The sequence below is a fragment of the Mytilus galloprovincialis genome, chromosome 13, assembly GCF_965363235.1.
Source record: "Mytilus galloprovincialis chromosome 13, xbMytGall1.hap1.1, whole genome shotgun sequence".
Taxonomy (NCBI): domain Eukaryota; kingdom Metazoa; phylum Mollusca; class Bivalvia; order Mytilida; family Mytilidae; genus Mytilus; species Mytilus galloprovincialis.
This window is the reverse complement of record NC_134850.1, coordinates 10,281,092-10,298,976: the sequence shown is the minus strand read 5'-3', so window position 1 is coordinate 10,298,976 and position 17,885 is coordinate 10,281,092. Positions and strand designations below refer to the sequence as shown.

General features: G+C 34.2%; 1 protein-coding gene across 2 annotated transcripts in view; it reads right to left on the bottom strand.

Moving 5' to 3' along the window:
• Nucleotides 1-4,032, bottom strand: part of LOC143056400 (uncharacterized) — a 33,876-nt gene extending 29,844 nt beyond the window's left edge. For both annotated transcript variants that reach the window (XM_076229491.1, XM_076229490.1), the window contains exon 1: nt 3,593-4,032. In XM_076229491.1, the coding sequence (XP_076085606.1) occupies nt 3,593-4,005 (413 nt within the window). In that variant the 5' untranslated portion in view covers nt 4,006-4,032. The remainder of the gene's footprint in view (nt 1-3,592) is intronic.
• Between the last annotated feature and the right edge of the window lie 13,853 nt (nt 4,033-17,885).

The window sequence follows — 17,885 nt, the reverse complement described above, 5'->3', positions numbered from 1 at the left end:
TTAATTTAAAGAGCAGGAAATTTTAGAATAGCTTGAGGTATTCTCTTGTTGTAAGATCTTTACATGATTGTACATGTACATGTACCTTGTGAGACAGTCTAAGGAGACAAATATTGGATACATGCTGTATAGAAGATATTCTAGTCAATCTGTATCATGTTTATATAAACCTAGTTTAATCATTGTCTGTGGAATGCTGTCTGGGTTGATTTTTATATTTTTGTACTGATATCAGATAGAGGTTGCTTGTTTGAAACAGGCATGTTGGCGGTGCATTACGTTTGCACGCAAAAATCATTACATTTGTGCACAGCTTTTCATTACAGCGCACATTTATTTGACCATGTTGACAGGTAAACGCATGTAAGCATAGGCAATAACCCTTATTTATCTATAAATTCATTCAATTATTTTTAAGTAAAAGTACCTTTTCAGTCTACACCAAAAACTTTTTCAACTACTAGTCCTAAGACCAATATTCTGACATTTTTCTTATTGGTCCAAACAAAGTTTTGCAAAAACTTACTAGTCTGAAAGAAATTTTACTAGTCTGGGGCATCGGACTAGTGGCTAACCTTGCAGACTGCCTTTTCCGTTAGTCTAAGTCACCTACTCACCCACAAGGAGGTAGAAGTTAGATACAAGCAGGATAAGTCGGTTGCATTATATTCTATCTATCCAGAAAGTTTAATACTCATCATATACTAATGATTTTCCCCTCGATTTGCTATATTAAAAAAACAAGCTTCAAATGACCGTGCCTTGACAACACTTTACCATGTTTACAATCTAACTTAGATTATTTACGAATTTTAAAGAGATCACTATTCAGGGTACTCAAGAACTTGTTCACCCTGAAAAATTCGCAATGAAGTTACAGATTTGCCTCAAGTTATAACAGAATTTATCACGCACACTTTATATATTGTCTTAGAAGACAATATAAACAACATATGATTAAAATATATTTTCAAAGTTAATGGATTTTTATATTATTCATATACCCTTTTTTACCCAAGTTTACCTGTTAGATAAATGCGCGCAAACGTAAAACATTTTAATCCCCAAATGCGTGCAAACGTAGTGCGTCCCATGTTGGATTCCTTTACTCTGTCACATGTCTGCAATACACATAATTAACAGCCTCTGGCTGTACCTTGAATGACATTTGAAATTTTAAAATTAGCACATATTGGTGACTTTTAAACATTGATTATAAAATTTTAGTATATTATCAATAAATTTATAAACTTATATGATATACAGAAAAGCAGATAAGTTCACAAAAAAAATTTAAAATTTAGTGTACAGCCAATATGGTGACCACGGAAATCACAACGGCAGCCATGTCTAATGTACAAATGCGTGTTACCCGCGTCTGGTGATGTTTCATAGGCTATCAAACATAACCAGATGCTGTTAATCATGTGTATTGGCATACAATGTATAACAATATTTTCATGAGGGAAAGGATCATAACCCTGAGCTAGGGAAGAATCTTTAAGATGCTGTATATACAGGTATCAGGTCCGTTCTCTCCCAATACATTTTCACACCCTACACGTTCGCACCTTGCATTTCGCACCCAAGGCCTGTTCGCTCTCTACACGTTCGCGCCCAATTTTAATTCAAATTCAGTTGAATAATTGGAAAATCATGATTGTTGTTTTAAATTGCTTTGGCATGTTTGGTGTAAATACCATAATACTGAATATATTTAGCTTGGTATGTGTAAAACATTGAACATTTTAGGGACGACATCAAAAGTTCAATGTAGGTTAAAAAATTTAATTCACATAGTTTTTTCGCTGACCCCCTACCCCCCTTCTTAACTTAATTTGGGAAAAATTGATTTATCTATATATAAAATCGATTTTAGATAAACAAAACTTGCAGCAATGTTGACCCCCCACCCCCAAAATAGCGTTTGACATGAACACTTGCATATAGCATGCATAGAGTTTCAAAGCATTTGTTTGAAATCGATGTTAAACGCTTTGAAATAATGATATGACGTACGTTAACTCTGCATCTTTATACTTGAAGAGCAGGGTTTATTTACAAAACAGTTTGTTTAATACAAAATTATTAACGTGTGTACAAACTATTTTGTGTAAACGGACGTTGTATTTTATGTAGGGATGGTTTTGTGATCCGTAGATCAGGATGATTATCATGGTTAACGATGCCTTCGACCAGCATTGGTATATTATTTATATCTGACATGAACCAAAGGTGCAAAAAGCCTGTAAAGTGGAGAATATTTGGCAGTAAAATCGCCAAAGTTTTCCATACAAATCATTTATAAATGCGATGATCATGTAAAATACGTGACAATTGAGTTTAAGTTTTGTAGCATTTTTATTGGAAACATGGGCACACACGGAAATTTAAACACTCTAGGGACTTTTTCTAATAGTAATGTATGTCTGCCCCGACGTATTTAACCAGGACAAAGTTATCTCTTACAGAAAACCTTTAGGTAGAGGTAAGCGCACAAGGTATATAGTACAGTCAGGGGTACTACTTGTACAAGTACACATATAAGTAAATTTTTAGGATACTTATACAAGTGAATTTTATTTAATTGTATCTATATAGGTAAAAAAAAAATTGCTTAGTTATGTCCCTTAGTCATTCAGAATTTTTTACTTGTATAAGTAAAAAAATCATCCTTTCTTCTTTTCTTGAATTCTTAAGATTTCTTAGCTCTAATAGAATTTTAAATTGTGTACCCTTTGCAGATGTCTTTACTAATCATTTAAGTGTAATTTCATGGACAATGAAAGTCCCATTTGTCTGTTATCTTCTTAACACTGCTCATTTACAAGCCCCAAAGGAGCAATTTTTGAATGCTTTGCGCAAATATACAAGATCTTTGCTCAATCAGTTTCTTTGATGAATTAATGAGATGAAACATTGAACTTTAATGAAAAAATTTGAGCAAACCTGGGAAAAATCATTAAAGGCATGATTTTACATCTCAAAACTTGAGGATTTGTGTGGGATTTTAAGAAAAATTTACTTACAAGTAAATTTTTCAAAAAATTAAGGGGAGATTATTCAAACATTATTTATTTACTTATATGTGTATATTTTTGTTCACTTCTTCAAGTAAATAAAATACACTTGTACAAGTAGTACCCCTGACTGTAGTACAGAATATTAGTGCAATTTAAAACTCTTCAAAGTTCCAGGCATAAATAAACGTTGAAAATATGCAACACAGCTCTTTATTCTAATATTTGAAAACAAAATAGTAGTGCAAAAAAAAAAGCCATATGAATTAACTTCACATTCTACATGATATTTTTTTTTTTCAAAACCTTGTCCCAGAAACTTGTTAGCAAAAGCAAAACAGACAAAAATGACATTATGCAGATTTTGTATCTATAAAATAAAATATTATACCTACCTGCCTACACATGAAAAAAAATATACAGAGTCAAGTTATTTTTTTGGGGAAAAAAATAAAATATTTTACCTACCTACCCTGTTTCAAAACATAAGATCGGAAAAGCATGAAAAGGGCAATCAAACAATGTTTTAATTTAGGCCTGGTCAAAACACTGTTTTTTCAGTATTTGCTTACTTTTCTTTTGTTTCAAGTTCTTTAATGTCATTTGCACATCTGTTAAGGGCATCATCTACTAATTTACTCTGGTGATGGAAGGACGTTAAAGGCATGCTGAATGATATATACTTGTTGACAAAGTCAATGTATTCCTGTTGTTCTTTGCTAATTGGAGATACCTCTCCTGCTACTTTAGCAATTAAATCTTGTGGCTCTTCGGTGTACCTTGAAGCGTAATGAATTTTAAGATGGTGCTGTACATTTAATCGTTCCCATTTTGATACCGTTTCATATAATGGTGATTTTTGGGTTACCCTAGGTTTCGGACTTATACTACCATGTCTTCGCCTCCGTCTGGAAGAGGACGAGGAAGCCTCACCCTCGGATGAATGCACTGATGAACAGGGCGGCGATTCTGATGGTGTATACATAATAAATTTATTTCTTTTTCGTTTTTTCGCGTGTGTGCAACTTCATTTTAGTGCATATTAACTCCATAATAAAAACTTGAATAACAAAGAGTTTGATTGAGGCAGATATACTCGTACCATACCAACTCGTACCCTACCATATCGTCTCCTCTCGTAGAAGCTAAACCGGGAAGTTGTACCTCATGTAGTAATTTGACTTCAGATATAGTTAATTTACTAAGGAAAAATAAACTTTGTCTCCTCCTAAGTTTTATATAAATTTGTACATTTACTCTTTCTGAAAGAAGCATATACAAAATTTTATCATCGGTATAAGGACATCATTCGTAAATATAGTTCAACATGCAGACTTCTTATACGTTCAGGTATTGCACATCCAATATTTTATGGAAATATTCTTTATAAAGCACAAAAATGTCAGTATTCACATCAGAAGCTAACAAAACCTTTAACCATCTCTGTGCCACGGGCCACTTTTGGGCCATTTTTTTCATACTACGTTCGGTGCCACGGGGCCACTTTTGGGCCATTGTTTTTTTTTACTCTGATGCTATGAAATGTACTATGACGTAACGTCATTGTCCGTGCTTCTTTGAAATGCACAAAGCGCGCCAAATTATTGGAAAATAGTAATTTTTTGAAAAGTTGCGTATACTAAATACACAACTGAAAAATAGTTTATTAATAAGATAATATATTTTTCTAATAAATCAAATTGTGCTTTATGTCTTTTATACATATCTTTTTTTATTCTCTCAACCTTTAGTTTAGCTATCATAATCTATTTCGCTTTCATTATTGTATATCTTTTATTTTCTTTACAATGCTGAGGACATTATAACTTATCTACGTGCATATCCGTAGACATGGATATTTTAACACCCTGAAGTATCAAGTACACACTGAGGTATCTCTAAAATTTGGCGATTTTAGTGAAGTTCGTCCACAAAGTTTAAAGTGAAAGCAACGGTTTTTTTTCTCCCTTCTTTATATATCTTTTACTGAAATTTGACTTATTTCTAACGGAATGTAGGGTACACTAAGCCGGGAATAAAAGTTTTTGACAGTATACCCTTGAATTTCTCATGGCACCTTTTCAACTGATTTTTAATAAAAAAAAATAATAATTCTTTAGAAAACAAACTGGAACATGTTTTAGGTAGAGGTAGGTTAAATGCATATTTATGACGAGGAGATGGTATATGAGATTTGAGTATTTACCAAGCTTTGTAATAAACTGACTCGCTGGGTCGGTTTATTTTACTTGCTAGTTCAAAAAATAAGTATAAAGCTCTGTTGTAAAACAAGTTACCCTACGCGAACACATAGTTTTTACTTCATTACTTCTAAACAGCGAGTGCTTAGCGGAAAAGCAACAAGTATACCAATTTTTTTTTAAAGTTTTTAAGTTTGACCAGGCGCAAAACTTGAATCCACGACCTCATTTTAAAAAATCAGTGCCATAACTTTTAGAATTTATCTTAGTAAATCTTCTATTTATTTTATATAAGAGATACATGCAACGGCGGGCACATGTAGAGCAGTATCCCTTCTGTTTCGGTAAAGGGTTTTTGTTAGTCAGTCTTCAGTTTTTGAATAGTGTTTGAAGACTCGTTCTTTGTCTTTTTGTCGTTTTATTAAAATTTCATTACTCGGGGTTTATTTCCGTTGACTAGGACAGCCTTTTTGTTTGGGCTTAAATGCAGAACGATTTTCTTCGTGCTCTTTCACAATATGCAAACATTATAAAATATGTCCCTTCAGAGCGTATAAAATTTATATCAACGTGAACTTGATATGGTATGTTTTATCATGTTCGGCATGTTCCTGTTTTAGCGAAAAGTTCCTGTAAAATTTGCGCCGAGTTGTAAAAGATGTTTAGCAAGCGATGTAGAAGTAAAGAAGTTGTGATATACGACATTGGTATTTTTTTACGAAGTAATGTAAATAAGAAGATGTGGTATGAGGGTCAATGAGACATTAATTCTCCATCAATTCAAAATGTATAAAAAATTAAAAAATTAAAGATCATAGTACACAGAACAAAACGGTACAGCGCTCCCAAAATGACTCGTGTAAAATAATTCAAGCAGGAAAACCAACGGTCTAATCTTTAGGAATTAAAAAAAAAATCGAGAAACATCTATGAACCACATCAACAAACGACAACCACTGAACAACAACCCTTGGGTTGACCTGGTGGTATTGGATTGACTGCACGCCTTTTCTCTCTATAAACTATATATGTACATGTACAAAAAAGTATATATACTATAGTGAGCATGATATTTCCTGACATTGATTCTACCAGCATCCAAACTTTTACCTCGAAATAAAACTTTTTATGGAATGCATTGCAGCATGCATGTTTGACTGCGAGTTCTTACTAATTGACGTTTGAATAAATCCGAAATTTTGCTGTCGGAGTGTAGTTTTGATTGTTTCTACCGGGAAGGTTATTGTTGTTAGTTAGGTAAGAATTAAAAATTAGTTGAAATATGTTGCGACTAAACATTCAAGTTCTTAAAACATTTGGTTTCTTGGCTTAGCAATATTGCTTAGCAATGTAATGTTCCACTATTCAGATATCGACGCTATGAGTATGTATCGTACAAGGAAAGGATAATTAATGTTCTTTCATTGTAGAATTGTTCACTGTGAAAAATTTAAAATGTATACGAACTGCCTGCAAGATTTACTGACGATCACATTTTGCAAGAACCGCAGAAGCGGATTTTTCATCGTCATTTGCATTCATTTCGTATAATTATATACAAACCACAACTCTCCCGCCTTTTAGTTACACATCTTCGAAAATTGACACAAAAGTTGTATGGAATAAACATTGTGAATGCAAAAGTAGAATTAAGGCAACAAAAACGTTCGTGGTAGAAATGACCAAGTACCTGAATCAAAATTATTAGATATTATTTACGTGAATATCATCGGATTATAATTTATTCATGTAACTTTTACATGTTCTATCAATAACTGTTGTTCTTAACACTTTTAATTGCAAAATAAATCATAAATCACATGATGTATACGGAAAATCTGTCTACGAATAACTACAAGGAAGACGATATAGTTCAATTGCAGAACATGTACATGTATATCATTGAAATATTGACAAAATAAAAGATTTTCGTAAAAAGTATATGCATGAATTTGCATACGTTTTTTTAAAAAGCAGCTAAGTTAAAAAAAAACATATTTTCATTTTTTGTTCAATTTGAAGTTTTATAACACTTTAAAAATCTTTGTTAAAGAAGAAATATACATATGTATGTAAATACGGTAAAAACTGCTTATTCGCAAAAAAATCAATATTTGGACTTTTCCGTAAATTTTTATTTTCCCCGCGTTTTTCCGCTAACACTTTTTTGCAGTTCGCATACACTATGACGTTAGGGTACAGTAACGTCATAATACAGAACCAGTCTGGATGGAAAAACATGCCTTGGCACTGAACGTATATTTTTACGATTTCGCCGTCAGAAGGGATATAGTTACGATACTGTTTTAGTTTCTTGTGTAGTATTTGGAGTTTAGTGTGGCGTTCATTATCCCTGAACTAGTATATATATTATATATGTTAGGGCCAACAGAAGGACGCCTCCGGTAGCGGGAATTTCTCGCTGCATACACCTTATCGCTATTCCCGGCTGACCCGTCCGCTTGAACTTTTGACGTCAACAACAATCACTTTTCCATTGTGGCGTCAGACATTTTGTTTTATGACGTCAAAATTTTACGGGAACCTGTGTGATTTCCAGCAATGGCGGACAAATAGCGATAAGGTGTATTGAAGACCTGTTGGTGACCCTCTGCTGTTGTCTGCTCTATGGTCGGGTTATTGTCTCTTTGACACATTCCCCATTTCCATTCTCAATTTTATATAGGCTAATATAAAAAAGAAGATGTTGTATGATTTCCAATGAGACAACTTTCCTCAAGAGACAAAAATGACAAGCGTATATCAATATTTAGCAGAGTTGGGCGAATGTAAATTATCGGATATGTTCCTTACGTCGTAACTACAATCCCCTTCCCTTTCATGAATATGACCTACCGAATTAGACTATTTACCGGATTTGTAATCACTTAAGCAACACGACGGGTGCCACATGTGGAGCAGGATCTGCTTACCCTTCCGGAGCACCTGAGATCACCCCTAGTTTTTGGTGGGGTTCGTGTTGTTTATTCTTTAGTTTTCTATGTTGTGTCGTGTGTACTATTGTTTTTCTGTTTGTCTTTTTTATTTTTAGCCATGGCGTTGTCAGTTTGTTTTAGATTTATGAGTTTGACTGTCCCTTTGGTATCTTTCGTCCCTCTTTTAAATGGGTTTAGACAAAAGATACAGTTCATTTGTTCCTCCAGTAGACAAAGCCTGTCGAAAGGTTTTGTGGGAATACACATCAATATTCATAAGATTTGGATGTATGTAAGTTGCCTTGGTCTGCACTTCAGGTACAGTAGATGTGTACCTGAAGTAGACAAAGCCTGTCTAAAGTTTGGATACACGCATATAACAATATTCATCAGAGTTGGGTAAATGTAGATTAATTGGGTCTAGACTAAAGGTACAGTTCATTTGTTCCTCCAGTAGACAAAGCCTGTCGAAAGTTTTCATGGGAATACACATCAATATTCATAAGATTTAGATGTATGTAACTTGCATTGGTCTGCAGTAAATGTGTACCTGAAGTAGACGTTTAAATGGAAAGATACATCAATATTTATAAGAGCTGGGTGTATGTAGATTAAATTCGTCTATACTAAAGGTACCAAAGCCTGTCGAAAGTTTTCATGGGAATACACATCATTAATAATAAGATTTGGATGTATGTTAGTTGCATTTGTCTGCACTCTAGGTACAGAAGATGGGTACTTGAAGTAGACAAACGTTTTGATGGTAATACACATCAAAAGTCATCAAATTAACGTGTATGTAAGTTGCATTGGTCTGTATTTAATGTTCAGTTGATGTGTAACTCTAGTAGACAAGGCCTGTTGAAAGTGTTGATGGTTATACATATCAATAGTCATCAAAGTGACGTGTATGTAAGTTGCATTGGTCTGTACTCAATGTTCAGTTGATGTGTACCTCAGATATACAAAGACTGTTGAAAGTCTTGATGGTAATACATATCAATAGTCATTAAAGTGACGTGTATAAAAGTTGCATTGGTCTGTACTTGATGTTCAGTTGATGTGTACCTCTCGTAGACAAAGCCTGTCGAAAGTTTTGATGATAATACAGATCAATAGTCATCAAAGTGACGTGTATGTAAGTTGCATCAATTGGTCTGTACTTGAAGTACAGTGTATGTGCATCTTAGATAGACAAAGCCTGTCGAAAGTGGTGATGGTAATACACATCAATAGTCATCAAAGTGACGTATTTGTAACTACTGGGGGTAAGAAAATCCTTAGTTTTTTTCACCTTATATACAACATGTACCCTGGTGGATGTAACACAGGAGGATGTTATACATCTTATATACCACATGTACCCTGGTTGATGCAACACAGGAAGATATTTTACACCTATTATACCACATGTACTCTGGTTGATGTCACACTGGAGGATGTTATACGCCTTATAGACAACATGATTCTGGTGGATGTTGCAATACACCTTATATACCGCATGTACCCTGGTAAAAGTCACACTAGAGGATATTATACACCTGATATACCACATGTACCCTGGTTGATGTAACACAGGAGGAAGTTATACACCTTATATACCACATTTACCCTGGTTGATGTAACACAGGAGGATGTTATAGTCACTGATGAGTCTTTTGTAGACGAAATGCGCGTCTGGCGTATAAACAAAATTTAGTCCTGGTATCTATGATGAGTTTATTTACAACCACTGGGTCGATACCACTGCTGGTGGAGATTTATTTCTCAGAAGGTATCACAAGCCCATGGCCAGTAGTCAGCACTTTTTGTGCTGACATGAATTATGGCACCCTCAACGGAGTTGGGGTGACATATTGTTATTGTTCGTTTCTTTTTTTATGGCACCCTCAACGGAGTTGGGGTGACATACTGTTATTCTACGTTTCTTTTTTTTCTTATTATTTTTCTTGCACAAATTTTGTCCGCGCGAGTTCTTGGAATCCAATGGACCAATGTTGATGGAACTCTTCTATAATGAGGACCCCCATGTGAAGTTGTGCACCTTGCTATGGAATGGTAAAAAATGGCCGCCGTTTCCATGGAAACAGCACAAATGCGAAAAAAATCAAAGTGTTCCAAATTGGAAGAAACTCCACAGGAATGTTAACTGGCATGTGCTGATTTCCAGTTTGACTTTGGAATTTTCAAAATGGCTGCCGTTACCATGGAAACAGCTAAAACATCAAAAAATCTAACTCTTTCGTTATAAGATCCATCTGGATGAAACTTGATGAAAATGTTCTCCAGTATGCCAAGATGTCAAGACAATATTTGGATAGTTCAAAATGGCCGCCGTTGTCATGGAAACTGGGGCCAAGTTTTGCATTGACCCTATGGAAAAAAGCATAAAATGAGCATTTTCTCAGTGAGTATTGCACCAAAGTAAATGAAACTTTATTGATATATAACATGACATCTGGCAATGAGATGTCTGCTTTTAGAATTTTGGAATTATCTACTGTAACCATGGTTGCAGCACAAATGTTCAAAATTTCCCAAAAAAAATAAAGTGCTGCAAACTGGATGAAACTTTACAGAAATAGTGTCTGACATGTGTGGAATTGCATTTTGATGTTGGAATTTCCAAAATGGCCGCCGTCACCATGGAAACGGCAAAATTGTCCAAAATTTCAAAGTGCTCCAAACTTAATGAAATTTTGCAAAAATGATGACTTGCATGTGTAGATGCACTCTTTGACTTTGGAATTTTCAAAATGGCTGCCGCTCGCCTGGCAATGGGGGGGACGAGGGTGCCATCCGTTATTGCTAGCAATTACAAATCTAGTTTCTTTTTATTATTAAGTCACCAAAACGGATTAAGTCACCAAAACGGAGTTTTTGGCGACTTATTGTTTTTGTATCGTTTCTTATTATTATTATTCTTATTCTTCTCTTTCTGACCCCTTAAACTGTCCTACCATTTTTTGGGAAGCAGTACAGGATGGAAAATTTATATTTATTCTGGGTATAGGTCTGCATCATGGGGGTTGCAGAACCCAATGTCCATGATACCAGGGTGTCATCTTGGCATAATTAGGGGGGCTCAAAGATGGGTGGGGTCAATTTTTTTTTGCATTTCATCAATTTTCTGCTGTAAATAGAGTAGATGGTATTATATTTTCTTTTATGAATATTTAGAGACACATGTCAGCTTCAACTTGGAACTAATTTTATTTCAGTAGGGGGTCTCCTTGGAATAATTTTAGGGGGGTGAATTTTTATGGAACATTCCAGAACATCAATGTCAAATTAGTTCTAGAGACATTAAATGGTACATGATTGTATATAATTATGGAGGGAACACATTACAGTGGGGGTTGGACTTTGGAATATTCAAAATGGCCCCCGTTACCATGGAAACAGCAAAAATATGAAAAACTTCAAAATGCTTCAAAATTATTGAAACTTATAGCAAATGTTGCCTAAGGTATGTAGACTAAACTTTTGAGTTTGGAATTTTCAAAATGGCCGCCGTTGCCATGGGAACAGCAAAAATGTCCAAAATTTTTAAAATGCTTCAAAATTGATGAAACTTAAAACAAATGTTGCCTACCATATGTGGACATTACTTTTGACCTCAAAATTTCCAAAATGGCCGCCGTAACCATGGAAACGGCAAAAATGTTAAAATATCAAAATCCATTCGATTTAATGAAACTTTACACATAGGTAATTTGGCATCATTGATACCGCAGAACAAACGATTTGGGGTCCGTTTTGGTGACTTTTGTGTTAGCATCCTAACACAGGATTACTTGTTATTATTTTTATTCTTCCACACATTTTGTCCATACTATTTCTCAGAACTGGTCCTACCAATGTTGATGGAACTATACCATAATATGAACCGCCATGTTAAGTTGTGCAAGAGACAGTGGAATTGTTAAAAATGGCCGCCGTTACCATGGAAACAGAACAAATGTGAAAAAATCCAGTTTTTTGTTTTGGTGAACTATTTGGATACTATTTAACTCAGAATCATTATATTTTAATACAATGTAGGTGCCCACTATATACAGGTGTTGGATGATTTTGGCACTCATTGGAACTACTATGTTGCCATGGAAACTACTCCAAAAAAATCAAAAATCTCAAAATGTTCCAAACTTAATGAAACTTCACAGTAACGATGAGCAACATTGGAAGATGTGGAATTTGGCGTTGGAATTTCCAAAATCGCTGTTGTTACCATGGAAACAATGCAAAAGGTCAAAACTTTGAATTTTCACAGAACATTCTAGAACATCAATGTTTAATTTATTCTAGAGACATTAAATGGTATATGATTGTGGAGGGAAAAAATTGCAGCGGGGGTTTGACTTTGGAATATTCAAAATGGCCGCCGTTACCATGGAAACAGCAAAAATACGAAAAACTTCAAAATGCTTCAAATTTATTGAAACTTATAACAAATGTTGCTCAGCTAATGTAGACTTGACTTTTGAGTTTGGAATTTCCAAAATGGCCGCCGTTACCATGGCTACCGCTCACCTGGCAATAGGGGAAGGGTGCCATCCGCTATTGCTTGCAATGGCAAATCTAGTTATTATTCTTATTCTTCTCTTTCTGACCCCTTAAACTGTCCTACCATTTTTTGGGAAGCAGTACAGGATGGAAAATTTATATTTATTCTGGGTATAGGTCTGCATCATGGGGGTTGCAGAACCCAATGTCCATGATACCAGGGTGTCATCTTAGCATAATTAGGGGGGCTCAAAGATGGGTGGGGTCAATTTTTTTTTGCATTTCATCAATTTTCTGCTGTAAATAGAGTAGATGGTATTATATTTTCTTTAATGAATATTTAGAGACACATGTCAGCTTCAACTTGGAACTAATTTTATTTCAGTAGGGGGTCTCCTTGGCATAATTTTAGGGGGGTGAATTTTTGTGGAACATTCCAGAACATCAATGTCAAATTAGTTCTAGAGACATTAAATGGTACATGATTGTATATAATTATGGAGGGAACACATTACAGTGGGGGTTGGACTTTGGAATATTCAAAATGGCCGCCGTCACCATGGAAACAGCAAAAATATGAAAAACTTCAAAATGCTTCAAAATTATTGAAACTTATAGCAAATGTTGCCTAATGTATGTAGACTAAACTTTTGAGTTTGGAATTTTCAAAATGGCCGCCGTTGCCATGGAAACAGCAAAAATGTCCAAAAATTTCAAAATGCTTCAAAATTGATGAAACTTAAAACAAATGTTGCCTACCATATGTGGACATTACTTTTGACTTCAAAATTTCCAAAATGGCCGCCGTAACCATGGAAACGGCAAAAATGTTAAAATATTAAAATCCATTCGATTTAATGAAACATTACACATAGGTAATTTGGCATCATTGATACCGCAGAACAAACGATTTGGGGTCCGTTTTGGTGACTTTTGTGTTAGCATCCTAACACAGGATTACTTGTTATGGCACCCTCAACGAAGTTGGGGTGACGAATTGTTATTCTACGTTTCTTTTTTTTCTTATTATTATTTTTCTTGCAACACATTTTGTCCAGGCGATTTCTCCAAATCTAAAGTACCAAAGTTGATGGAACTTTACTTTATTAAGGACCCCCATGTGCAGAGTTGCAGGAAGCATGGAATGGTTCAAGATGGCTGCCGTTTCCATGGAAACAGAACAAATGTGAAAAAATCCAGTTTTTGTTTTTGGTGAACTGTTTGAATATGCTTTAACTCAGAATCATTATATTTGAATACAATGGAGGTGCCCAGTATATACAGGTGTTGGGTGATTTTGGCACTCATTGGAACTACTATGTTGCCATGGAAACTACACCAAAAATTTCCAAAATATGGAAATATTCCAATTTTTTTGAAACTTCACAGTATCGATGAGCAACATTGGAAGATGTGGAATTTGGCGTTGGAATTTCCAAAATATCTGTTGTTACCATGGAAATAAGCAAAAAGGTCAAAACTTTGAATTTTCACAGAACATTCCAGAACATCAATGTTAAATTTATTCTAGAGACATTAAATGGTATATGATGGTATATATGATTATGGAGGGAAAAAATTGCACTTTTGGAATATTGAAAATGGCCGCCGTTACCATGGGAACAGCAAAATTATGAAAAACTTCAAAATGCTTTAAATTTAATGAAACTTATAACACATTTTGCCTAGCTTATGTAGACTTGACTTTTGAGTTTCGAATTTTCAAAATGGCCGCCGTTGCCATGGAAACAGCAAAAATATTCTAAATGGCTGCCGCTGGCCTGGCAATGGGGAAAGGGTGCCATCTGCTATTGCTTGCAATGGCAAATCTAGTTATCATTGATATTGTTATATTTATAAATGAACTGTTTACACAATTTTGAATTTTTTGAAATAATAAGGCTTTTCTACCTCAGGCATAGATTACCTTAGCTGTATTTGGCATCACTTTTGGGAATTTTGAATCTCAATGCTCTTCAACTTTGTACTTTATTTGGCTTTTTCAACTGTTTTGGATTCGAGCGTCACTGATGAGTCTTTTGTAGAGGAAACGCGTGTCTGGCGTATATACAAAATTAAGTCCTGGTATCTATCAGGAGGATGTTACATGTATCCTGTTGGATGTTACACAGGCCGTGTGATTTCTTTTCCAAGCACCAACCTGTTTCCATTGTATTTTAAAATATACAAATGAAGTAGACAGAGCCTTTGCAAATTTGGATAGCAAAATACATTTATTTTGATCAGAGTTGGGTGTATGTAAGTTGTATTGGTCTGTACTTGAGATACAGTTGATGGGTACCTGAAGAAGACTAACCCTGTCAAAAGAGTTGATGAAAATACACATTAATACTCATCAGAGTTAGGTGTATGTAAGTTCCATTTGTCTGTACTTGAGATACAGTTGATTTGTACCTCAGGTAGACAAAGCCTGTCGAAAGTGTTGATTAATATGCATGAGGCATCCAGGTCTTCCACCTTCTTATATATAAAGCTGTTAAGAAGTTAGCTTACACCACCGCCGCCGAATCACTATCCCTATGTGAAGCTTTCTGTGACAAAAGTCACAGGCTTGACAAAAACCAATTATACTAAAGATGTTTCAATAGATAGACAATTTCTCATCATAGTACTATCTCACTACTTCATAACCAGTCAATTATGATTAATTGTCACATGAAATAGCTCATATGTATACAAGTGTAAATGGTAATGTTGAAGGCATAATTAAAAAATATCAATATAAACAGTGAAACAATGATTTAATCAGATCAATGTGTGTATATTTATAAGCAATTAACAATAGCTCAGCATCAATTTATAAGAGGTCATAAATTGTTTTAACATACAAAATGTAATAACAATGATTCAATTTCCGTGTAAAATAATTCATTTAAATAGCTATGCATATGTATGTGCATGTAACAAAAGATAAGCCAAAAATTAATATATCAAATATTCCCAAGGTTAAAATATTTAAATAATGGCATCAATAAAAAGTGAAAAGATGATCTTATTACAACTGTATATACATGTACAAATAAAAAAACATAAATATTCTATGAACAGAGAAATAATTTAAAACTATACATCAACCATTCAGAGGTAAAAAAAATAAGTATGGAAGATGAAAATATATATTCAAAATGCTTTCAAACATTTTCAATTTTCACAACTAAGTATTTTTAATTCATAGTGATCACAAGGACAGTACAGTACCATTAAATCGCTCCTAAAACTAGAAGTCATAAAAATGTTGTGAACCAGAATACAAAGTATAAATAAAACATTTAAAATTACTTGTGTAAAAAAGACATGTACAATTCAATTTCTGTCATGTCTTGTCAACAAATTATAATTGCCATTTAGAGTCATGTTATAATAAATATATATATATATATATACAGAATCAAATAACTTAAAGTTCAAACGAATTATCATTGAATTACTATACATGTATGTAATTAAATTGCATTGTAAAAAAATCAATATTCAACTTTTTTTTCAAAACATCATCAACATGATCAAAGAAAGAAAAAACAAAAATATAAATATTTTTCAAACAAAAACAAATTAGAGATAAACAGCTGCTACACGAGCGCATGATACACCTGTCTTCTTGTTTGTGAAGGTTAATGCAATAAGAGTTTATCAGATACAGTGCGACAATTGAAACCATAATATGTCCTGTCAAAATTTTGACGGGCGTAGAATAATAAAAATAATAATTAAAACTAGATTTGTAATTGCTAGCAATAACGGATGGCACCCTCGTCCCCCCCATTGCCAGGCGAGCGGCAGCCATTTTGAAAATTCCAAAGTCAAAGAGTGCATCTACACATGCAAGTCATCATTTTTGCAAAATTTCATTAAGTTTGGAGCACTTTGAAATTTTGGACAATTTTGCCGTTTCCATGGTGACGGCGGCCATTTTGGAAATTCCAACATCAAAATGCAATTCCACACATGTCAGACACTATTTCTGTAAAGTTTCATCCAGTTTGCAGCACTTTATTTTTTTTGGGAAATTTTGAACATTTGTGCTGCAACCATGGTTACAGTAGATAATTCCAAAATTCTAAAAGCAGACATCTCATTGCCAGATGTCATGTTATATATCAATAAAGTTTCATTTACTTTGGTGCAATACTCACTGAGAAAATGCTCATTTTATGCTTTTTTCCATAGGGTCAATGCAAAACTTGGCCCCAGTTTCCATGACAACGGCGGCCATTTTGAACTATCCAAATATTGTCTTGACATCTTGGCATACTGGAGAACATTTTCATCAAGTTTCATCCAGATGGATCTTATAACGAAAGAGTTAGATTTTTTGATGTTTTAGCTGTTTCCATGGTAACGGCAGCCATTTTGAAAATTCCAAAGTCAAACTGGAAATCAGCACATGCCAGTTAACATTCCTGTGGAGTTTCTTCCAATTTGGAACACTTTGATTTTTTTCGCATTTGTGCTGTTTCCATGGAAACGGCGGCCATTTTTTACCATTCCATAGCAAGGTGCACAACTTCACATGGGGGTCCTCATTATAGAAGAGTTCCATCAACATTGGTCCATTGGATTCCAAGAACTCGCGCGGACAAAATTTGTGCAAGAAAAATAATAAGAAAAAAAAGAAACGTAGAATAACAGTATGTCACCCCAACTCCGTTGAGGGTGCCATAACAAATCCCTCTTATTATCAAGTTTAACATTTCAGAATATTTGGCCCTTCATGTTCTTTGATTGTATAACCTTACAGACCTTAATGAACCTCTTGTCATAATTCTTATTTCATTTATTTCGAGAGAGGAACAGATATCTTAGAATTTTCTCCATTCTTAATCTTTGAATTTGCAATTTTTCAAAATCTTGTATTTGTATTGAAATTCTTCTGCCTTTCTGTACCAAAGAATATGGTATATAGAAAAACTTTGCATTGCTTCAACATGTCCTTTGGTTTTTTTTATTTTTGTGTCACTGAAAAATCTATCATACAAAATTGTCTTGATAAGTTTTGTTTTCCGATACATGTAAATCAAATTAAAAGTTGTTTAAGGGTATTGTTCCATGTACACTGGGTCTTGCCTGTAATTGCAGCTGTCAGTGTAAAAGTTATTTTGAATGAACAAAATGAGACCATTAATTAGTAAAACAAAGAATTCTTTAAACATGTTAAATAAACAGCTGAGTACAACCAGATAGGTAAAATCTAACATTCATGA